At 35.7% G+C, this 25,786-nt stretch overlaps 1 protein-coding gene across 1 annotated transcript in view; it reads right to left on the bottom strand.

The window, feature by feature from the left end:
* ADGRL4 (adhesion G protein-coupled receptor L4) overlaps window positions 1-25,786 on the bottom strand; it is a 153,668-nt gene that overhangs the window by 124,135 nt on the left and 3,747 nt on the right. Inside the window, exon 2 of the mRNA XM_032155506.2 lies at window positions 17,941-17,998. Coding sequence (XP_032011397.1) covers window positions 17,941-17,959 — 19 coding nt within the window. The 5' untranslated portion in view covers window positions 17,960-17,998. The remainder of the gene's footprint in view (window positions 1-17,940; window positions 17,999-25,786) is intronic.

Here is a 25,786-nt window from a genome sequence, read left to right as displayed (position 1 = left end):
CCTAGCAAACATTATTTTCATCTTTCTTGGTAGTCATACCTTGTACTTGAAGCTGTGAATGTGGTCTACTACTAAAACAAAACTGCATTTTGCACTCTATCTTGCAACTGGGATTGCTGAGACTTAGTTCTGGCCATTGAGGTATGAGCACAAGCTCTGGATTTCACTTTTAGAAGCCTCCTTAAAATAGGCTATATATATATTTTTTTCTATTTCTTTCTTTCTGTTACTTTATCACAGTAGTAAAAATTGGAATTCTGTTTTCTTGAACTAGGAGAGAGAGCTATAGCCTCATGATGCTGGGGGTGATAAACTACCTGTCCCTAAGAACTATAGAGCCAAGGCAGCCTCCCAGAATTGGTAGAACTGGCCACCCCCAGTCTTCTTTAATGCAAGAAAAATTTACCTACTATCTTGTTTAAGTCATTGTCATTTTGGAACTGTCATTTGGGGACTTAGAATAACTAAACCTAATCCCAACTGATAGTGTTTTCAGAACCATCAGTATTTTGGAGTTGAGAGAGCTAGAGACGAGGACACAGTTGGTATAACAGGACCAAGTCATGGCTACCAGAACCGTTTACAAGTGTCTTCATTCTCTGAGAAGCCAGTTACCTTTGTACCAACATAATGCTGCCTGGCCTCGACCTAATTTCTTCTTGGCTTCTTGTAAATAAGTGATTTCCAGCAAGGGAAATCAGAGGTCCAGGCAGGAAGTAAGAACATTAGGAAACAACAGGGCAACCACATGACCTAGAACAACAGTTTAGGGAACTGAATAGACACAAACACATAAAAACACACACACAGACACACACACACGTATATGTATTTTTGGGTGCATATTATACATGTGTGTGCAAATATGTATGTACAACAGTATGGGAAACTGCACTGTATATGTGTACACATACAATTCTAGACAGATAAAAGTAAATTTATATACATTTACATAAGTAAATGCCATATCCTTCTTTATCCAAACTCTTTGCCCATATGAAGCTTATAAGTCCTTTAAGTTGTGAAATAAATTAAAGACGTTGTTCCTTATTAAAATATAAGTGCTACATCAAAGTACCTCAGAGTGGCAAGCTCAAGACAGTGATTTAACTGTTCAAGACTCTATCCTCTGAGTGCTTTTCTTTGTCTATTAAAAATGACAAACCTTCAAGACCTCAAAGAAATCCATAAAGATTTTGCTCAAAAGGTTACTGAAACCTTCCTACAGAGTCAACATGGTAGCTTTTATAGATTGTGACGGTCATTAAAAAATAAGATCATATTTATCAGAGTAACATGAAAAAGCTTCCCAGCATGCTGTAAGTAATAATGGGAGTCTTATTAATTTATAACTATCATACAGTGCTTTTCTAACACAATCCTGAGCTTTGAGTGAAGCAAATGTGGCTTATTGATAGTCTTTTGATTTCTAAGTAGTTGACATCTTGAGTGAAATACTTATACCAAATAGCTTTACTAGTAAAAGTGTCAGTTCTGGTTTTCTCTTCAAATGCAATTATTAGATAATATTAGCTTACAGATATTGGTGGAATTTCATACAAGTGGGAAAGAATAACATTTTTATATTTAAATTCAACTTTTGATAGAGTTTATTAATGAAGCACACTAAATCTTTTGCTACAGATCAAAATTTATTTTGTATGACAAAAAATTTTTTTACAATTTATATTATCTTATAAAAGTGTTGATATTGATAAGATTCACTGAAAATCATATTTGGGGAAAATATTAGGTAAAATTTGAAGTACATTTTTGAGTTGTACATAAAATAGAGATTTAATGTTATGGCCTACGAAGGAATAAAATAAAAGAATAATCTAAAAGTCATTGTACATTATGAGCAGGCATTAGTAACGAGCGACACCTTTTGTTCTGTGATTTGTGATTGTTCATGGAATTAAATCTTCCCTCTCCCTGTCCCCCTGACTTTATTTCCAGGTTTTGACCTTCACTGTGTCTCCCTTAGTGTTGCTACTATATATACTTAGAGTGCTCTGCAAAGACAGTAGTTTCCCTCAGTGGACAAACTCTGTCTCATTTGGCTGGAGATATGCGAGATATGCAATTTTTAGCCATATTCTTTGCTTGCTCATTGCTGCCCACAATGAAAATCTATCCCGTGGCTATTGTTACAGCTACACTGCCTAAGAGTGCCTTGGCACTGGAGAAGGCCTTCTAGTGAAAATTCTCTGCAGTTGTTAATTAATTAGTAAAGCAAGCAAGTGAAAACAAACAAGCAAACAAACAGATTTAGAGAGCAATTTCTCAATGTTTGTCCATAGCCTTAAAAGGATTCTTACTTTTGACTCAATAGTTTCCATTTTTAAAATATATTCTAAAACATGCACACACACAAACACACACACGAACACACACACACACACACACATACACCCCAAATCCAGATTTTGGTAAAGTTGTGTGCATCAAGGTATTTATAGCCACTTCAATTATAGCATTCAAATATTGCAAACAATTTTTTTAATATAGAGGGTCTCCTCTGTCCCCTCAGCTGAAGAGCAATGGTGCAACCTTGGCTCACTGCAGCCTCAGCCTCCTGGAGTGATCCTCCTACCTTAGCCTCCTGAGTAGCTGGGAATACAGGTGTGTGCCACCATGCATGGCTAATTTTTGTGTTTTTTTTTTTCAGACATGGGGCCTCACTATGTTGCCCAGGCTGATCTAGAATTCCTGAGCTCAAGCAATCCTCCCACCTTGGCTTCTGAAAGTGCTGGGATTACAAGTGTGAGTCACGGCACACAGCCTGGAAACAATTTTTAAAAGGAAAGGCAACAAAAAGGAAATAGTTAAGAAAATTATACCATGGAGAGTCAATGTTACCTGTTCATAAAAAATTGGTGATAGTAATATTAGGGCAAATGGGAATATTGGTTTTTTTAGCCAATTTCAAAATGCTGTATCAATGTTGTTCTTTTCTTTTAAAAAACAGTTTTGAATTAATACAATAAAACAAAATAAATGCATGATACATTTTAAACACAACAAATTATAAATTTATAATAAGACATGCAGTAGAATTATAAATTTATATTTTGCATTGAAATATAAACATAATGAAGTATTTTCAGGGAACAAAATAAAGTGAAAAATATATTTATAATTAGGAAACATTTAAAGGAAAATGATATTTGATCTTTTTTCCAAAAAACAGCAAAAAAGTGTCTATATTGTCAACATTAACTCATGAGTGTATTTTTGTGCAGATTATTACCTGCTGATGAAGAAGCCCTTTTGATTCTATGTTAGTCAACAGAATGATGCAGAGACAGGCTATGAAATAACTCCAAATACTTTTCTCTAAATAATTACCTTCAAAGAATATAAAAATCTCAGTTGATAACCTTGTGGAGATATTTTAAATAAGATTTTAGGATTTTTTTCCTGATTTTGCAAACTTCTCATTGGTAGCAAACTATATATTCTGTTTCATTTCAAAGTGTATTTTCCTGGGTTGTCCTTTAATTTTATCATGAATAGATAAAAGTCTGGTGCAGACTTACCTTTATCAGTTTCAATTCTGATTTTTTCATAGTCTACTACTTTGAAATGTTTTTGAAACAGAATAAAAATTGTTCTTGAAAAAGAAGGTTTGCAATATCACAATACACTGCCTATTTAGACTCATTAGCATAGAACTGGCTAGATGAGTAATTGATTTCTCTTTTCACATTAATTATATAATAGAGTCAATGATCTTATCTGAATAAAATAATGACGCAGATTTCAGATTTTTAAAATGCCAACATGATGACTTAATGTTAATAAAAGAGTACCAGAGTATTGATTCCTGAAAATAGCCCTGAATACTGGAAAAACTGACCACAGTAAGTATTATAAACACGATTTTAAATGGTTCTTATAAATTCTATTCAACGACATGGAAGACTATTAGGGTATAACTTTAAGTAAAGAACAGAAAGATGCAAATTACATATACAATGCTATTTATAATAATAAATACTATGTAGTAAATATTTGTTAATGCACAAGTGTTGTGATATTATATGCTTTTGTCCATGGTTCCTGGCTCATTAACTCCCACGGCCCTTTTTATAATGCTGGGGAGCTTTAGGCCTCAGGAACAGTTCTCAGTAAAGAGTCTTTGTCTCTCTCTGACCTTCTCCCCCCCTCCTTTCACCTGCTCCTTTTTCTCTTCAGGGCAGAAATCTTCTCTTGCCCTTCTGAGTTGGCTGTAAAGAAATTCTCTGACTTACCTTGTAGGTCATAAGATCCCTACTTCAGAAAGGTTCCTATCCCACATTCAAGGAAGGAGGCTGCATGGAGAGGCCAAGAATCTAATCACACAGGCTTTTCTGTGTTTCTCCATTCAGTCTATTAGTATTAGATCATAACCGTTTTGTTCAATCATGTATCAGGACAATTATCCATGCTTCAATCATGAAGTCTCCACAGAGGCCCAAGAGGACAGGGATAGGGGAGCTTCCGGACACCTGAACATGTGGAGTTTCCTAGAAGGTAGCAGGCTCTGCTATCTCCAGGTAGATAGCACCCAAATTGAATTGGAGAACACCCAGCTAGTGTCTAACAATAGAATTGACTGCTTTCTTGCTCTGTGGCAACAAAACACACACACATACACACACACACACACACACACACACACACACACACACAGAGAAGTCTTCTATTTTGATTGTTGTTGTGGTATGAGAATAGAGCGGGAAAAAAAGTGTGAGTTTTTTTGCCCTACAGAACCAGCCAGTTTAAAGCATTTGGTGGATGAAAATGTATGTTCATTTTGAGATAACTCCATGAAATAAGTACGCCTCACCATTTTTCAAATGAAGATCTGAATATAGAAATAAGCACCTGTGGACAGATGAATGGATAAAGAAAATGTGGTATATACATATATGATGAAATATATTATTCACCCATAAATAAGAAACCCCTGCTATTTGTGATGACGTGGATGAACCTAGAAGACACTATGCTAAGTGAGACAAATATTGAATCATCTCACTTATACATAGAATCTAAAATAGCCAAACTCATAGAAACAGAGAGTAGAACAGTGGTTGCCAGGGTCTGGGACATGGAGAAATTGGGAAATAGGGAGATATGGGTTAGAGTACAATGTTTCAGTTATGCCGGATGAACAAATTATGGAGATCAAAGGTACCCCATGGTGACTATACCTAATATTACTGCATTATTGTACACTTGAAATTAGCTAAGAGGGTACATATTCAACGTTCTCACCACAAAGACCCAAAGGTAACCATGTGAAGTGATGACTGTGTCAATTAATTTGTGTTAATTATGTCACAATGTATATTTATATCAAAACATCATGTTGTACACCTTAAACGTATACACTTCTGTTATTATACCTCAATAAAGCTGGAGAAAAAAGAAAAGAAGTAAATATCTGAGGCTTAACAAGAATAGAGTGAGTCTGATGTCATTTGCTGGTGAGTGGCAGTGAGATGGTGCCTGGATCCCATCTCAAAGCCTTGGTTTCTACTGTCACATCAGCATTTTTAAATTGATTTGCCTGCAACCCATAGCAAGAGATTTGTTTAGCATTTCAAACTCAGTACGTGGGCACACACACATAAGCACACACATGATGCTATATAGATATATGACACTAAAGAGTGCCATATCTTAACTCACTCCTCCTTTTTAGCTTGTATCCTAACAATTTGGTACTGCATGTTGATGAAGTAGATCCACCTCTTCCTGTCAGAACAACAGGAAAACAAACTTCCTCTTTTCAGGAGTGGCCTCGAGACACAGCCGAATATCTTGGCCGATTATTGTCAGAAAAACTTCTATCAATTATGGAAAAATCAGAGTTATTGTTTTACACCAAATCATCCAGTATTTTAATAAATAACACTAAAGCATGTTGTTCAATTTAACTTATTTACTTATCTGGAGGTCTGTTTTCTGACTAACCACTCACATGGATATCACTGTTCAAAATCAAGTATGTTACAGGAAGCATGTTACTCAAAGGGTAGACATCAGAAATGCATAGATCTGAAGTTGAATTATGAGGAATTTGCCAGGCACTATCCTCAAGTACACCTGCTGCATAGCTCCTATAGAGGCAAAATCCTGGCAGGATTTTAAATTTTAATGATCAATTCTTTTTTCCTTCATGTCTTGAATATTTATTGAACACCTAAGAGCAAGGCACTGTGCAAGGCCTTAGGAATGTCATGGTGAAGAGGACAGCTGGGAGCCTTGCGAAGCTCAGGACCTTGTTGTTTATATTTGTTATGTTTTAACTACAATCCTAGCACCTAGAACTGGTTACTTGGCTTTGCCCTTCAAAGGTCTAAAACATTTTCCAAAACTAAACTTCTCCACTTCTCTTCTCCTATTTACTCCTTCAAACAGAACAAAAAAGAAACAAAAAACCCCAAACAAAACAAAACCCCAATATGGTTTGAATCTGTGTCCCCCTCACAAATCTGATGTTCAATTTTAATCCTGCGTTGAAGGTGGGGCCTGGTGGAAGGTGATCGAATCGTGGAAATGGTTTCTCATGGTTTAACACCATCCCACTTGGAGCTATCATTGCAATAGTGCGTTCTCATGAGATCTAGTTGTTTCAAAGTGTGTGACACCTCTCCCCACTCTCTTTTGCTCCTGCCCTGACCATGTCAGATATGCCTGCTTCTCCTTTGCCTTCCACCATGATTATAAGTTTCCTGAGATCTCCCCAGAAGCAGAAGCCACTATACTTCCTGTACAGCCTGCAAAACGGTCAGCCAGTCAAACCTCTTTTCTTTCTGAATTACTCAATCTCAGGTATTTTCTTTACATCAGTGTGAGAATGAACTGAAATCTGAAACTGAACTGTGTATACTTCCACCTTTAAGTTATAAGTTATAAGTAATTCTGTCCCGTTACTTGCAACACAATCCTTTCAATTACCCTTGACTTCTCTCTCACACCCAGTCTAACCCATCAGCAAATTCTGCGAGCTCTATCCTTTTGTTGTTGTTATTGAGACATGATATCACTCTGTTGCCCAGACTGGAGTGCGGTGGCACCATCACAGCCCATTGCAGCCTCCACCTCCTAGACTCAAGGGTTCCTCCCATCTCAGCTTCCCAAGTAGGTGGGACTACAGGCAGACACCACCACACCCAGGTAATTTTTGTATTTTTTGTAGAGTCTCACTGTATTGCCCAGGCTGATCTCCAACTCCTGGACTCAAGGGATCTCCCCACCTCAGCCTCCCAAAGTGCTAGGATTACAGGCATGAGCCACACTGCCTGGCCCATGAACTCTATCTTCACAATCTATTCAAAATCGCTTCACTTTTTACTGCTACCACCACCTTGATACTGGTCCAAGCCACCATTATTGCTTTCCTAGATTTCTCCATCTGTCTCTTACCTGGACTTTCTACTCCCAATTTTGGCCTTATATAGTCCATGCTCAACACAGCAGTCAGAGTAATCATTTTAAGATGTAAATTGTATCGTGACACTGCTCTAGTCAAAATTGTCTAATGACAATTCATGTTCATTCAGAATTGAAGCCAAAGCTCTGCCACTGACCCACAGATCCCTACATAACCTGAACTCACCTGTGTCTGTTTAACTTCACCTTCTATAATCCCTCTTGCCCCACCTCCAAACTCAGTTCAACTCTCCTAGTGCAAGTGCTGGTCTCCTGGAGGACTTCAAGTTCCACCCTAATTTTCACATGCCGTTGTCTGTCTCAGTCACCAGCTTAGCACTGCCACATGGCTTTTGCACTTTAGGTATCTGCTTAAATGTCACCTTATAAAAGGACCCTTTCTGACAACACTATTAAAAAAAAAAACTGCAGTCCTAAATTTGTCATTCCTTTTCCAAGTTCTTCATTTTCTCCACTGAATTTACTACCATCTGAAAAAATACATAGTTGTGTATATATATATATATATATATGTGTGTGTGTGTGTGTGTGTGTGTGTGTTTATAAACCGAAACTCATTGTGATAGTTTATTACGATAAAAGGATACAGATTAAAATTAGTTAAGGGAAGAGACACACAAAGACTAGTTCAAGAGAGTTCAAATGTGAAGATTCTAGTTGTCCATTTTCAGTAGAGAAATAGTGTTAACTCCTCCTGGCAACAAGATATATATATAGATAGATTGTAAGAGTCATAAGGGTAGAAACTTTTGTCTAATCTGAACTCTTTACTGTGGGACACACAGCATATAGACCAGTGCCTGGCATATAGCAAACAATAATGTTCACTAAATGATTAAATCAATGAATCAATCAGTAAGTCTATCAATTTTGAATGGTAAATAAATAAAAACCCTGTAAACTAATAAGACAGACAAGATAATTGCCTTTTGAAGCTTGCAGTCTAAAAAGATAGTTAATCAATTGTATATATGTGTGTATATGTATATATATGTATACAAACATATATGTGTATGCACATATATATACATGAAAATATGTGTATATATATACACCCATATATACATGCATACACACACATCACACACATATATGTCATGATATACAGATATACACATACAGTGGCATGAATTAGATCCATTGTAGAAAATTGAACATGTGACTTGCCTTAATGTGGCTGCCTGCACAATTTTCTTTGCATTAGAAATGAAAGCATTTCCCAAGAAGACCTATTCTAAGAGAGCTGGGAATCAGGCAAACTAATGTGTGTCATTACTAAGTACAAATCTAGAGAAGAGTCCACAAGAACACCCTCATTCTGACATCACCTGTAGAATTTAGAGGTTCTCATGACTCCTCTCAGTTGTGATAATTCACTAAAAGGACTCACAAACCTCACTGAAAGCTATGAAACTCATGGTTCTAGTTTATTACTATGAAAGAATACAGGCTAAAATCGGTTAAGGGAAGAAACATATGAGGGCCAGCTCAGGAGAGTTCAAATATGAAGCTTCTAGTTGCCCATATTCAGTAGAGAAATATTGTCAACTCCTCCTACTTACAACGTGAAAATATGCATGGAGTATTACCAACTGGGGAAGTTCATTCGAGCCTTGATGTCCAGAGGTTTTATTGGAGTTCAGTCTCACAGACCTGGTTGGTCTTTAATGGTGCTGACTTCACTCTCTGGACCCTCCAGAAGTCAAGCTAATAATGTGTAACTCAAACTCTCTAACATAAATCACATTGTTAGCATTGACTGTTTGAAGTGGCCCAAGGCCTCCAGGTTAAAAGCAAAAAAACACTTTTATCAAGCAGGACGTTCTAAGAGCTTAAGGATTACCTCTAAGGAGGAGCCCATGGCAGAGGCCATACATGTCTTAGGGTAAGATATTCTTTTTTTTTTTGAGATGGAGTCTTTCTCTGTTGCATAGACTGGAGTGCAGTGGCACGATTTTGGCTTACTGCAACCTCCGCCTCCCGGTTCAAGCAGTTCTCTGCCTCAGCCTCCTGAGTAGCTGGGATTACAGGCACCTGCTAATTTTTTTGTATTTTTAGTAGAGATGGGGTTTCACCATCTTGGCCAAGCTGTTCTTAAACTCCTGACCTCGCAATCCACCCACCTCGGGCTCCCAAAGTGCTGGGATTACAGGCATGAGCAACTGCGCCCTGCCAGGTTAAATTTTTTTACTACACAAGAAGCTTTATTAGTAGAAGGAGATGATTCCTTTGAAGTATAACATTGTTCTTGTTATGTGCATTATTATTTCTTTTGCATTCCAATGCCTGTGTCTGCTCAAAACCTTGTCCATCTTCTATGAATACAATACTCTTCATTTTGGGAACTTCTAACTTCACTGGTGAGAATAGGAGAAATGTTTCTATAGACCTTGCCATCCTGACTGTAGTTGATTTTTTTTTAATTGAAAAAAGGAAAACGGATAACTTTTATGATGAAAGACAAGACATGAAACCACAGGACTTCTAGTGGACACAATTCTAGTGAACACAGGCTCTGAAACAAAACATCCTAGATGTAAATTTTGACTTTGCCACTTTATTCTTTCTCCCTCCCTCCCTTCCTCCCTTCTTTCCTTTCTCTCTCCCTCCCTTCCTCTCTCCCTCTCTCTCTCTCTTTCTTTCTTATTTATTTCTTTCCTTTTTTTTTTTTTTTTTTGAGACAGGGTCTCACTCTGTTGCCCAGGCTGGAGTGCAGTGGTGTGATCTCGGTTCGCTGCAACTTCCACATTCTGGGTTCAAGCCATTCCCTCAGATTCTAGCAACGTCATCAAGCCTCCAGGGTTCAAGCCTCCCTAGTAGCTGGGATTACAGGCTTGCACCACAATGCCCAGCTAATTTTTGTATTTCTAGTAGAGATGGGGTTTTGCCATGTTGGCCAGGCTGGTCTCGAACTCCTGACCTCAAGTGATCCATCTGCCTTGGCCTCCCAAAGTGTTGGGATTACAGGCATGAGCCACCATGCCCGGCCAACTATAACACTTAAGCTGAGCAATCTTTTCTGTGATTTAGTTTCTTCATCTTTAAAATGAATAATGATAATTTATTGCCTCTAAGATAGTCAGAAAATTATGAGTAATATGTTGGGCAATTCGAATTTTGAATATACCAAGATTACTGGTTTTTCAGTAGAAGGTAATAAAGACAGAATTAAAAATAATTTTTTTCAAATTAATTTGTAATATTTACCCAAAGGATACATTTTAAGACAAAAATAATTTGTCTTGGCTGATTAAAAAATTATGCTAGAGTAGTCCTATAACAACTTTCAAGTATTTAAAAGTCTTCCCACAGAGAAAACATCAAACCCAGATAATTTTACATGTGAGTTTAATCACATTTTTAAAGAATATATTATTTAAATCCATTTTATATGAATATTGAGAATGGGGGAAGAAAAGCAACCTGGCCTATAAGATTTGTACAACATGGAAATCAAAATTAAGCAAAAACAGTGTAAGAAAAAGATAAATGTCAAATCCACTAGTGTATAAGAAAAAATCCATTGATGTATAGGAAAAAAGCAGTTTTAATTTATCCCAAGAATTCAACTTGAGACAACTATGAACTTAGAAAACTTTCAGGTGAATTTATCACCCTAAGTGGCTAAAAGGGAAAAAATAGAATCACCTCAATAGATACAGAAAATAATTGCTTGATGAAACTCAATGTTCATCTCTAATTTCTAAAAGTATGATATTTTAAAACATCTTTAGAATGATAACGTGTTAAATTTAAGCATCTATAGAAACTATCAGTCTTAATAGAAAACATTAGTCATATCGCTTTAAAATCAGGAAAAAGATGAGGCCCGGTGCAGTGGCTCATGCATGTAATCCCAGCACTTTGGAAGGCTGAGGCAGGTGGATCCGCGGAGGTCAGCAATTAGAGACCAGCCTGGCCAACATAGTGAAATCCCGTCTCTACTAAAAATACAAAAATTAGCCAGGTGTGGTGGTGCATGCCTGTAATCCCAACTACTCGGTAGGCTGATAAATGAGAATCACTTGAACCCGGGAGGCAGAGGTTGCAATGAGCGGAGATCACACCACTGCACTCCAGCCTGGGTGAAAGAGCAAGACTCTATCTCAATAAATAAATAAATAAATAAATAAATAAATAAATAAATAAATAAATAAATAAAATCAAGAAAAAGACAAAAATGACTTTTATCTTCACTTCTTTGAAACATTGTGCTGAAAGCCTGGCAGAGTAAGAAAAAGAAGTGTGGCCAGGAGTGGTGGCTCATGCCTGTAATCCCAGCACTTTGGGAGGCCAAAGTGGGTGGATCACTTGAGGTTGTGAGTTCAAGACCAGCCTGGCCAACATGATGAAACCCCATCTCTAATAAAAATACAAAAATTAGGCTGGGTGCAGTGGCTCACGCCTGTAATCCCAATAGTTTGGGATGCCGAGGTGGGTGGATCACCTGAGGTCAGGAGTTCGAGACCAGCCTGGCCAAAATGGCAAAACCCCATCTCTACCAAAAATACAAAGATTAGCTGGACATGGTGGCATAAGCATGTAATCTCAGCTACTCAGGAGGCTGAGACAGGAGAATTGCCAGAATCCAGAAGGTGGAGGTTGCAGTGAGCCAAGATCTCGCCATTGCACTACAACCCGGGCGAAAAGAGTGAGACTCCATCTCAGAAAAATAAATAAATAGAAATAAATAAAAAATTAGCCAGGCATGGTGGTGCACCCCTGTAATCCCAGCTACTGGGGAGGCTGAGGCAAGAGAATTGCTGAACCTGGAAGGCCAATGTTGCAGTGAACCGAGATCACCCCCCTGCACTCCAGCCTGGATGACAGGACAAGACTCTGTCTCAAAAAAGAAAAAAAAAAAAAAGGAAAAGAAATGAAAGAGAAAGAAGTACAACATATTAGGATTGAAAAGAATAAACAAAGCTGCTATTATGTATATATTATTATATATGTATATAATGTATGAATTATTCGAAATAATAAGAAAGATTGACAAAGTAGATAGACACAGACTCAATAGATAAAAGTCAAATGCATTTTGCTCCATTAAAAAATACCACTTGGGCCAGGTGTGGTGCTCACTACTGTAATCCCTGCACTTTGGGAGGCCAACGTAGGTGGATTACGAGGTCAAGAGATCAAGACCATACTTGCCAACATGGTGAATCCCCGTCTTACTGAAAAATACAAAAATGAACTGGGGTGGTGGCAGGTGCCTGTAGTTCCAGCTACTCGAGAGGCTGAGCCGAGATCGTGCCACTGCACTTCAGCCTGACGACAGAGTGAGACTCCATCTCAAACAAAACAAAACAAAACACCATTTACAAAAATTACAGGTAACAGTATATATGATAAAAATTGGAAGACCTGCATAGAAAATATTAAGAAATATAATGGAAATCATTAAATAAAATTTAAATGAACGGTGAGATATACTGAGTTTAAGCCTGCCATTTCTCCACAAACTGATCCACAGATTCAATAAAGTTCCAAACAAAATCTCAATAGAGTTTGAAAACACAACAGAAATGTCCCTGAGGTTGGTAACAAGTAAGATGCCTGACAATACCAAGTGGTGGTGTGGATGTAAATCAAGTGAAAGTATATTTTGCTTTATTGACTTAGCAAAAAAATAATGCCTAACACTCAGCGATTATATTTCTAGACATATAGGCCAAGAAACTTGCACACCTGCCCTGGGAGACAAATACAAAGTGGGTTATAGCAGCTTTGTTTGCAGCACTACAAACAAACACAAAATAAAAACAAAAAATTGAAAACGACCTCCATGAATATATGGAGAACTAAAAATTAAACTGAAGTATATTCAAATAACATAATATTTTTCAGTAATGTAAAGATATAAAGATATGTCTTAGAAACAATGAAGAAAGAGAAAAAGAAAAAAGAAAGAGAAAGAGAAAAAAGAAGATAACATGAAGTATAATAGCATTTTTATAAATTTCAAAAACAGATAAACTGATTTGTTGTTCAGGGATAGATACATGCATGCTAAAATCATTAATAGTAAAAGCATACACAAGAAAATTTAGGGTACTGGTACTTCTGGGTGAAAGATTAAAAGTAAGAGATACAAGAGGATTAGTTAGTACATATAGTGGTATCTGGTTTATTATGCTTTAAAATGTGTAAGTGTTTATACATGGTCTTTCATCTGTATCAAATATTTTATAATACAAATAATTTATAAAATTTTATAAACAATGTAGTTGTGAGTAAACAATGCTTGCTATAAATTAAAGGGGCTCTGTGTTCTACAACTATTAAAATCATACTATATCACTTATTTTTCCTATGCTATTGAGCCAGGGTATCCTCCCTCTCTTTAACACTCTTACAGCATTTATCATAGTTACATCCATTCATCAGGCAGCCAATGAATATTAAATGACAGCAATTTTGACATTTATACTTATGTTAATTTCTATTGTGTTCTTTAGGTTGATGTTACTTGGACAATTTGTTCTCTCATTTGGCTGTTCTAGTGAGGCTGAGTTGCAATAAGCTAGAGTTTTTTAGTTCATGTCAATGTAAGACCCATGATTAATTACACATAAAGAACAACTTGCTTTCAGTTCAATAAATTTCACACCTGATCTTTTTATTAGAATCTATATATTTTTTAAATTAAACATCTTTAAACTAGAAATTACAAGGTACTTCATGAAAATTGACTCATTGGGTTCCATAAAATTTCAAGAGAGGTTGTTAATATTACTATCCTAATATAAATCTAAAAATCTTAATTTTTATAAAGGTGTGTAACTGAAAGTAAATTAGGCATAAATTGTTATAGGAGGGGTTTCAAGTATTTGGTAAATGAATTATTAATCTTTCCAATACTTTGTCTGCACTCAGTCTGTTAAAAAGCAGTGTCAACATTTCTTGACAAGGAAATTTGATATTGTTGTATAAAAAATTATAAATACCTCAATAGATTATCTCAACACTCAAAAATTAAACACTAAAATTATTATCTCTAGGCCGTAGAGATGCCACACTTTGTGGCTAATTACTGACATGTTTCTTCCTAGGAGCCATAATCCACATGTAGAGCACAGGCTTTGCATTCAGAAACCCTAGTTTTGAATCTTCCTTTTGCTACTTACAAGTTCTGTGATGCTGGGCAACTGAGCTTTGCTTTTATCAGGGAATATAAAGACTATATCTGCCTTATAGTTTTGCTATAAGCATTAAATGAGATGATGCATATCAAGCACAATTCCAGCATGTAGTAATTTTCAATAATGGTAGCAATTTTCAGTCATTGTTTCATAATAAACCTGCAAATGCTAATATGGAATATGTCCACCTAGACCCATGTTTATGATAGAATTGATTAATAAAGACAAACATTTATATTAAAAAATTTACCCTTCTGAAAAGAAATAGACTTCAGCTGACAGACTGTGTTTGAGACTAGTGCTAGACAAAACTATGATATAGTAATTCAGTCTCCATCCTAATTTCACTTCTACTTTTACCATTCCTTTGATTTGAACCCTTTGCTGGGTCTCCTGCTTCCAGCACTCTCCCAAACACCAATTACCCGTTTTACATCTAACCCCTCACATTATGCATTATTACATTAGCTAATAAAGACTGAACCCTTGCAAAGATATCTACACTTATTATTATTATTATTTTTTGTGACGGAGTCTCACTCTCTCACCCAGGCTGGAGTGCAGTGGCACGATCTCAGCTCACTACAACCTCTGCCTCCTAGGTTGAGGCAATTCTTGTGTCTCAGCCTCCCCAATAGCTAGAATTACAGGTGTGTGCCACCACATCCTGCTAGTTTTTTTATTTTTAGTAGAGACGAGGTTTCACCATGTTGGCCAGGCTGGTCTCAAACTCCTGATCTGGGTGATTTGCCCTTGCTGGCCTCCCAAAGTGCTGGGATTAGAGGCATAAGCCACCACATATCTGAACTTTGATATCAACACACAAGACAGTGAATCACTTAGGTTGAAATTTTATGACTGAACAGATCATTAGATGACATGTCATCACTTTGAGCTTCCTATTCAATCTTTCTCTTGTCTTTTTGAGTTGCTTTAAGTGTTGATAGTGAGGGGACTAGGATAGTTATACATACTTATTGATACGGTTTGGATTTGTGTCCCTGCCCAAATTGCATGTCGAATTAAATCCCCAATGTTGGAGGAGGGACCTGGTGAGAGGTGATTGGATCATGGGGGTGGACTCCCCATTGCTGTTCTCATGATACTAAGTGCACTTTCATGAGATGTGGTTGTTTAAAATTATGTAGCAACTTCCTATTCTCTCTTCCTTTCCAACCATGTAAGGTCACACTCCTGTGCAAACATCTCATTGGTTACAAGAAGCAACCAATCAGAGGCTAGTGTGAAGTTACAAAGTTATACTTTGCATGCGAATGAAGGCTCACCACAACCAATCTGATTGGTTGTGGACAGCAACCATTCAGAGGCTGGAGTGAAGTTACAAAGTTGCAAAGGAAGATTCCACCTGCACTCAGCCTGATTTGCTGGGGACAGCCAATTTCTCATCTGCCATGCAGAAAAAAATGGGGTTTGCAAAGGGAGTAGCCTCTGGTCCTTTAGTTACTTAGGTGTGAAAAGTGAGGGTTTTCCTTTCAATTCAGTTCTATGAAGTTGGTGTGAAACAGCCTTTGGTTCCCTGCCTCCACACCCAAATCTCCTGCGTCAAAATCAGGTTTCCCTTTTGTAATTCTGGCATTTATAATAACTTATTACACACATTTGGCTCCAGAGGTCTTCTCGAACACATATGGCCTTGAAATAACACTTTCTAAACACTAATAGCTATTGATAAGCAAAGAAAATTAAATAAAATAGAATTAATCAAATTTATCTGCTTTTTAAGCATTTCGATTCTGAACTTAGACTTGTATTTACTTCTAAAATGTTTGAATGGAAAGAAAAAAATATTTACCAGATACTTAGGCAGTGGAAATTCAGTATTTGCTGCAATATCAGTCAAATGATCCAAAAAAAGTTAAATGATTCTTAATTTACTTAAATTAAGAGAGCAACAGTTTTAAAAACATTGAGGGCTAATTATAACTAAATAAATTAAAATATATGCACATCAAAATATACATGTATGGGTACTTTATTTTCAGCAACCAACTGAGAAATTCCTGTTTAGGCAAGATTCTACCCAGTCAGAAGTTTGGTTGATAAGCTATCTTCATGAAATAGATAATAATAACTCTGTGTGTGTGTGTGTGTGTGTGTGTGTGTGGAGAGAGAGAGAAAGACTGCTGGTTTTGAAAGTGGAATGCTGATGGTTCTACTGTTTCAAGTATCAATAGTCTTATAAGGTAAAAATAGTGACAGTCTAATCAGATCTAACAAAAATTTAGCCAAAAAATAATGTTCAAGCTCTCTTTTTGAAACAATGTTTTACATAATATACTTACATTCATTATTAATCTCACTGAAGAATACAGGTAATGATACTCCAAAGCCAGTGAGTGAAATATGCAAGTAATATCTAAGTCGGGGTTAAGCTTCCTTCTTTCCTTTGTCATGAGGTACTGAGACTTGTACATTTTTTCACTTATTAACCTTTTAAGTAATACAGTTTAATTTCAACGTATTAAAATCAGTCACGAAAATGCTCTTCCAAAGCATTTACAAAAGCTTCTGCTTACTAGTGTTTTAGTCATAATTTCAATTTACTAACTTCCTTTGCAATACGTACTTTAGTTTCAATGTTTCCTCTTAAATCACCACCTCTTTCGTGATAAATTGTTGTGATAAAAAAAAAAAAGTGCTTCCTCTGGTGGGAAGAAGTAACTATTCATTTTGCTAATGTACTTCACATCTGTCATTCGCAGTCCCTAAATACTTTGTCACAGCATGAAATAGAAACCTTACAGAGTAGGTCTATGAAGTATGTTTTCATTTTAAATTACTATCTATGATGTAATTTGGAACAGTGGAATGATTAGATCAGTCTTTTCTTTTCTTCTATCAGTACCAGAGACAAAGCACGTTAACTATAGAAATGTCAACTTTCATATTCCCTGATAAACTGAGCACTATTTCCAGGATTTATTCTAAACTCAGGCTTTCAGGGTGGGGACTGACCCTTATGTGCCCATTCATACACAGTTAAGTAATTATTTGTGGTTGATAAGGACTACCTATTTTCTATTGAGTTGAAGAAATTGTATTTGCAGTAGATTTAAAAGAAAAAGCTGCCGAGGAAATTTGGGTGGAACCCTGTCAATTCAGTTAATTTAAGACTGAGAGTTATTATATAAAGGAAGGAAGCAGATACCAACTCTTAAAAAAGACATCTACAATATCCAGAATAGTGCTCAAAAATATTGTGCATTCAGATATATTTTAGTAAGTGAATGTTGAGTAATGAATGACATAAAATATTTTTTACTAAATAAAACTTTACCATAATATTAAAATATATTTGGCAGGAAAAATCCAAAAGAGATACCTCTGTTAGGAGATTGCATTCTCTTTCATTCCTTCTTTTCTTTTATCAAATGATGCACCTATAGAGAGAGATCTGAATAAGATATAATGCAAGTGTAGAAACAGAAGTCCAGGAAATTAATTATATGTATTTATTTGTACAGTCTTGCTCTGTCACCAAGGCTGGAGTGCAGTGGTGTGGTCATAGCTCACTGCAGCCTCAAACTCCTGGGCTCAAAGGATCATCCCATCTCAGATGCCCAAGTAGCTAGAACTACAGGTGCATGCCACCATGCCCAGACAATTTTGTAATTTTATTTTTTGTAGAGATGGGGTCTTGCTTTGTTGCCTAGGGTGGTCTTAAACTCCAAGCAACCCTCTCACTTTGGCCTCCCATAGCACTTGGATTAGGGACATCAGTCACCATGCCTGGCCATCTTAATTGTTTCCAATAAATCGTACATTTAAACTGCTTAACCTAGGAAATATTTAAATAAGTTAAGAGAAAAATATTGTTTAAATTACTTAAGGCCAATCATAAAGAAATTAAAATATATGTGAATTGAAATTAACACATAGAGGTATTTTTGTTTTCAGCATCTAAATGAGAAATTCCTGTTTAGGTAGAATTGTCAGAAGTTTCACTGAAAAACCATCTTCATAAAAGTACACATGAATAACCTAGTATTGTGTGTGTGTGTGCGCATATATATATATAGAGAGAGAGAGATATAGATATATGAGTGTGTATGTGTGTGTGTGTAGACAGCTCGTCTTGAAAGTGGGATGCTGATACTTCTGCTATTTCCAGCATGAGTCATTTAGAGGTAAAAACAGTGACTCATCAGATTTAACAAAAATTTAGCCAAAAACCTAACTTTCAAGATCCCTTTTTGAAACAAGATTTTTACATAATATACTATCATTATTTATTAATCTCACTCAAGAATAAAGATAATGATGTTCTAAAGCCATCTCAATAAGGAAGCAGTAAAATATTATTCATTGTATCTTTATTTCATCTTTTAAAATCTGCTTTTGTTTATGTTTATGTTGTATTTAAGAGAGATTAATCCTATATGGGATTATATATAAATATATGTATATTTGGTACTAAAAATGAAATGGATATATCAGTCTAATAATAGAATTCTGGAGGTAACTGATACAGAACTAACTATAGAAGATTGATAGAGCTTCAGAACTTAAGAGGAGTTTGTGAAGAGATAAAAAGAAGCCTCAAAACGTCCTGAAATTCATATGGATGGAATGGACAAACACTATGCTAAGTGAAATAAACCAAATACAGGAAGACAAATACCACATATTTTCACTTATATGTGGAACCTAAAACAATAGAAGAAGTCACAGAAACAAAAAGTAGGATGGTGGTTACCAGCAACTGGGCTGTGGGGGAATGGGAGGATTATAGTCAAAGGGTACAAAGCCTCAGTAAGGAGAGATACCTTTTATTTTTTTAGATGAATTGCACAGCTTGGCGAATATAGCTGATAATTGCGTCCTGTATGTTTCAATGTTGCTGAGAGTAAATTTCTAATGTGTTTGTCAACAAATGTTAAATATTTGAAGTGATGAATATGTTAATTAGCTTAATTTACTCTTTCCATGTTGTATTAAAAAAGTGGAACACCACTTCTATAATTATATACAACTGTAATTTGTGTATAATAAAAATAAAAATTAGAAAGCCTTTCCGAAATCGTGTGCAAATCTAAGTGCATGTGCTGACCTGGATGTTTCTAAAGAGAGCCTTCACAGAGCTGTCATGACATCATGAAAAATAGTGACTCATTTTAGCTTAAAAACAGGCGTATTATTCAATACCTTACAGATTTATACTGAAGAATATTTAAACATACGAGAAACAAATATTTGGTATCTGTCAAGACATTCGAATAAAATAAATTGAATTCACTGTGAAATAAATAAGGCTTCAGAAATTATATAGGTTGCAAAAATATATAATTGTGTCAATTGACTGAAATGCATCAAATAGCAGGTGTGACAACTGATAGCTAAAATGATATTTAACAAATTCTTATGGTAGAATTTCATTTTTTCTTTCCCATTTAGTCATCACAAATACATGATAGATAGAATAAAATGAAAACAGATGAAATGAATTTCCACATGGGTTATGCCAAGTTGCATCTCCTCAGTGAAATCTTAGGAAGTCCAGAATTCATTCCTGTGATTATGACTGGAATGTGCAGAATCTGTGAATTACTTCTTCATTCTGCCGACTGACAAACTGCTCCAAGTGATGGAACACAAGGCAAAGGGAGGCAAGTTTGTTGGTTAAGGCATCAGGAATTTTTTCCTTGCTCTCTGCTCTGCACCCCCCTCCCATCACCATTTCCCTTTCTTTTTCTTTCTCCCTCCTTCTCTCCCTCCCTTTCTTCTTTTCAGTTCACTTCATGGTTTTAAAAGTTCCAGTGCCCTCAAAAACTAGTATTCTGACATTTTATTTCCACAAATCTTGTCAAACATAGGTGTTAAAATGCAGTGCATATGTTCACCCTGTTCTGAATTTAGTTTCCTAAAATAAGGAATAGAGTCCAGAATAAGTTTAAAGTTGCACTAGAAAGTTTATTTATTTGTTAGCATTTGTTGTCAAGTCTTTCCTCAGTCTGTATGCTAATAGTCTTGTGACAGTTATACATTATTTGATGTCACCCAGTGACAAAAGGAAAATTTAAACTCGTTATGAACTTTCTATATTGAATTTATTAAAAGAAGTACATAACTTTTATTGTATCTTAATTTGTGGTAGTCTTTCAGCTACCTGCAGTTTATTTAAATGTATTATTTTTCACCAGGAAATCAGTAGTAGAACAGTTTCAAGAGGTAGCATTAAAATGTCTTTGACATATAAATGGTACAGTCTGTACCGCTGTATTTCAAATTTCATGAACTGTATCAAAGCTGGTAACATACTACATGAACATTCAGAAATACAGCTACAGATCATTTTCCTAAAATGTTTATTTACATATCTTAACATAGCTCATGAATGTTTATTTTGAATCAAAGAAACATTATTGTATCTAAAAGCAATTGTTATTAATTGTATGAGTACATTTTTATTAAGTGAATTCATGGTTTTAAAATAAAATATGAATGTGACTAAACTTGATTCTTGCCAACTCTAGAAGTTTTACAGATATAATATGATTTATTTACTCACGTTTAAATCCAGAGAAAAAAACACTAATACTTTTAAATGTCATATAATAATTATATGTTTTTTTAGATGTGCTATTTGAAATATAAGTAGAACTTGCTAAGAAGTGCCGAATATCTCAAAACTTCAGTGAATAATTATTTTAACACCATTTGTTAAAAATATTTAATGAAAACTAAATACGTTTTTCTTGCTTTTATATATTAATAAGTGAAATAAAGCACTTTAATCTCTATTTTTAATCTGTCTTTTAACTCATGGAAAATTTTATTTTTAATAGAAATAAACATACTCTATGGTCAGTGACTTTTTTCATTTATTAGAAAGATGTTTTAAGTGAAACGGGAAAAGTTAGCTTGTTCCCCTACAGGGTTTGAGGCAGGGGGTGTGGCTCGCTCCTTCATTGCTACACTGCTCAAACCTCTAGGGGAGCATACAGATGGTCAGGCTGTGGGGCTCCGACCCCATGGCACTGTCTAGGGGTGAATGCTTACAGCTCCTGAACCCCCAGTGGGCATGTATTACAGGGTGCTCTCTTAGTCTGCCATCTCTAGGCAGCTTGTGTTAATCAGCTCAATAGACCCTCTACCTTGTCACAAGGACAGAGGTCTTTCTGTATCCTGGGTTCTTGCCTTGGTGTACGGGAAGAATCAGATCCCATACATGTGGGTTTGGAGAATGAGTGCAAAGTTTTATTGAGTGGGAGCAGCTGTCCGACAATAAGGAAGCCAGAAGAAAGATGGTTTTCCCTCAGAGTTGAGCCATTTGGCAGCCCCAGCTTTCCTCCAACTGCACCGGCCAAACTCCGCCTCATCCCACCCTTCGATGGCCTGCCAGTGTACCCTCGTCTGTTAGTGTGCTCTTCTGCCAGCGTGCTCCCATTGACGTCCTCTCGACGTCCAGCCTCTTGTGTCTTCTGCCAAACTGCTCCTCTGTCTCTGCCAGCTGCCTCTGTCTCTGCCTTGCTAGGGTCTCGGGATTTTATAGGCCCAGGATGGGGACGTGGTGGGCCAGGGTGGTCTTGGGAAATGCAACATTTGGGTGAAATGGCAGGACTGCCTGTCCTCACCTAGGTCGGTGGGGGTGGAGCCCTAGCCAAGGACCACGCCCTCCTACACCCAGCTTTTCCCTTCCCTCCTCCTGTATCATTTAAACGGACCATGTTCTTCCATTTCCAGCACTTCCGTATCAAAAGGAATTCTGAAATTCTTTTTTTGTCTTGAAATTAAAAAATAATCTGGACTCCAGTATCAATTGAACACCTTATGGTTTTATTCTTGACACTTATAACCTTAATTGGCATTAGTGGTTTTTTCTGTAAAATGGGATAGTAATGTCTGTTCTACCATTCTCACATCACAGCTTTTTAGGGGGAGGTGGAGATGTTGAAGACAATTTGAGCTAATGGCTATGAAATAATGTTTGACTCATAAAAGTACAATTTGCTATCAGTATTGTTATGTTATTTGTGATTTATAAAACAACATTGTTTTTTTTATTTTGAAAATAAGTATGAAAATGTATAGCTAAATAGAAAATTGGGGGATCTATAATCCAATCCATATATTTCACAGACCAACAGAAACCAAATGAAGGATATATAAAGTGATTAGAACCCCAAATGGATTACCGACTTCAGCATACGCTCCACTTACCATGATGCATTGGTTTGTGTGCCAATTTATTACTTTATTTTTGCCAACAGATTTTCATTAAGATTCAAATCTATCAATTCGAATGTTCTTAGCATAAAGAAAAAATTAAATATTTAAGGTGATGAATATCCCAATTACCCTGATTTGATCTTTACACATTACATGAATATATCTAATTATCACATGTACTCCAAAAATATGTACATCTATTATGTATCAATAAAAAAGATTAAATTATCTGATAAATCTATATATTTTACTTGGTTTATGCAGGGTGGATTAACTACCAAAGACTGCATTAAAGTTGGATGAAAATATAATCTGGTTAAATTGGCCCAAAATATTAATCACTACCATTAGCACAGTAATCCATTATATTAGTATAAAGCGTTGTGTGACAGTGCAACTTTCACATAAATCTTTAGTCAATCTTGGCAACAATAGTACAAGATAGAAATTATCATTGCCTTTTACAGAGTGTTAAGGCTTTGCCCAAAATCATTCAGCAGGCAAAATGTTTTTTTATATATATCTTAAATCTACTGATCCCCAACAATATGATAAAATTGAAGCTGTGTTAGTTCAGCGGTAAGTTACTTTAAAATGTTGTTTTAAAACATTGGCATATTAATTTACAGGTACATTGTAATCTAATTAAAATAAGACTCATTTCTACCCAAAATTGGTAGTGTCTTAATTTAGATGTCTAACTCAATTAATTCAGGGTCTATCTTAACTGTCTAACTTAGTTTCCTAGAATTGTTTCTCAATTTCTACCTATTATCAGTTCCAGCATTCATGTTAGACCCTTAAGTCAGCCTTATGAGTGGATCTTAGGGAAAATATTGGCACAGGCACGACAATATAGGCACAAAAATATTGAGACCACATTGTGACTTAAATTTTGGAAACAGCTGGGGGATTTGACTCTTTTTGTTTTTATTAAATGTAATAAAAATATCATCCTGTAAAATAGCCTGGATAGATTTTTGTAATGTTGCATTTGAATGATATTTTATAAACTAATGGCTTCAGAGCAAATTGAGTGGTGTTAGGAGAATTCTATTGGCTGTTTTTGTGATTTTTTAGCACACAAAAAAATTCTGCTGCTCATTTTAAGGTACATACCATTGTGATTTTTTTGCTACCAGAAATAATTTTGGCTCTGTAATAAGAGATATACAGTTGTTCTTCTCTATCCTTGGGGAAATAAGTCAAACAAATGACAGGTATGACACTAAATAAATATTCACAGCATTTGAAACATAAATGATTTATTTTTGAGTAGCAATTGAGTTATGCTGTCAAAAGAAATGTCATTTTGCAATGATGAATTCTTAATCTTTAATTCTGTTGTAAACCCCATCCTTTTCAACCTGAATCCTAACTTACAAAGATTTTTGAATGTAAATAAAAATATCTCTAAATGTTTTACAGTATATTTTATAGCTGTGAATTTTTGTGCATAAGTTGTTACTAGTGTTTAAAATGGTGGTGGATAATAACTTTTTCTTTTTTGTTGCATAGTGAAGTAAAGATAAGATCATTTGCTATGATAAAACCCTAGCCGTGTAACCAAATGATATGATGTAATATTTAGTTGTTTTGCTCTACTGTATGTTTTAGTGTAGTGTATATAATTGCTTAGTTAATTCTTTACAAATATAAAAATAGAAACAATTATATTCTTAATAAAAACTGCCCTTTTAATAATTTTTACATGCATTTGATCACTAATTATTTCTTTAAAAATATTTGAGATAGCAGATACTTTTGAAACTGTTGAGATATAACTTTATGAGCAACTATTTCATGTAAATCTATTGGAACAACCAGATATATTCATAATAATAACTGTAGTTTGCTTTGATTTTCATAATGCATACAGTAAAATGAAATATATTTTATGATTTCCCCAAGTTACATTGTGCCATTTTGTTTGGTTTTGTTTTGTTTTCAAAATACTCAGCTTCCTATCACCTATTGAAAGATGGGACAGAAAACATTTTTAGAATAGTGTAAAATTTAAGTGTTCTTTATTAAAAGACACTGCCTTTGCTCACAGTTTCTTTGTTTCAAAATAAATGAAGAATATATTTTGGTAAAGATGAAACACAGTCTTTTCAGGAGCAAGAGCCTGCTGCACATGGCAATATTTTCAATGGGAAACTCTCTGGTTGTGGGGAGATGTATCCAAAAAGGAACCACAGATTGAATTTGAAAGTGTTTTTCAGATACAACTGAGGATATTTTCAGAAAAAAAAAAATAATTCTTACATTTCTGAGACAGTGTTGTTACTGATTCTTTGGAAAAGCATCATCCCAATTCTGCATGAAACTAAACTGGTCAATATTCCTTAAAACACACATGTGCATTTTGAAAAACTCATAGAACAAGGGACAGATGGTGTAATTTACTATATTACTATAACTTATCCTTATATCCTAGAGTATGCTTATGTATGTATTATTGAGGTCTCAACAGCACTGTGGAAACAAAGCAGGAAATTATTTTGCCTTTTTCAGATGAGGAAACTTTAAACATTTGCCTCAGGGTAAGGGTTGAGGTAGAACTTAAACACCCAGGTGTTTTTATTTTTCTTCTCATAGAACACTCACTCACACACACTATCCAATCTCTTTTTTTACTTTCAATTTTTTTTAATGGAGAATGAGCATATGAAGTGGTTCCAAGTCCAGCTGACCCTCCGTTCACTGAGTATACCTGTGCTTGACCTCAAAGTGCTCACCTGTAAAAGAGAGGATTGAATTCCATCTTCTTTTGTTACTGCTCACTCCACCATCTAAGACATGAGGATGATTTTTTTTCTTTTTTTTGAGACAGAGTCTCGCTCTGTTGCCCAGGCTGGAGTGCAGCGACACGATCTTAGCTCACTGCAAGCTCCGCCTCCTGGGTTCATGCCATTCTCCTGCCTCAGCCTCCCAAGTAGCTGGGATTACAGGTGCCCGCCACCATGCTCAGCTAATTTTTTGTTAGTGGAGACAGG

This window comes from Hylobates moloch, unplaced genomic scaffold (genome assembly GCF_009828535.3).
Source record: "Hylobates moloch isolate HMO894 unplaced genomic scaffold, HMol_V3 SCAFFOLD_5, whole genome shotgun sequence".
Lineage (NCBI taxonomy): Eukaryota > Metazoa > Chordata > Mammalia > Primates > Hylobatidae > Hylobates > Hylobates moloch.
This window is presented reverse-complemented; position numbering and strand designations above follow the sequence as displayed.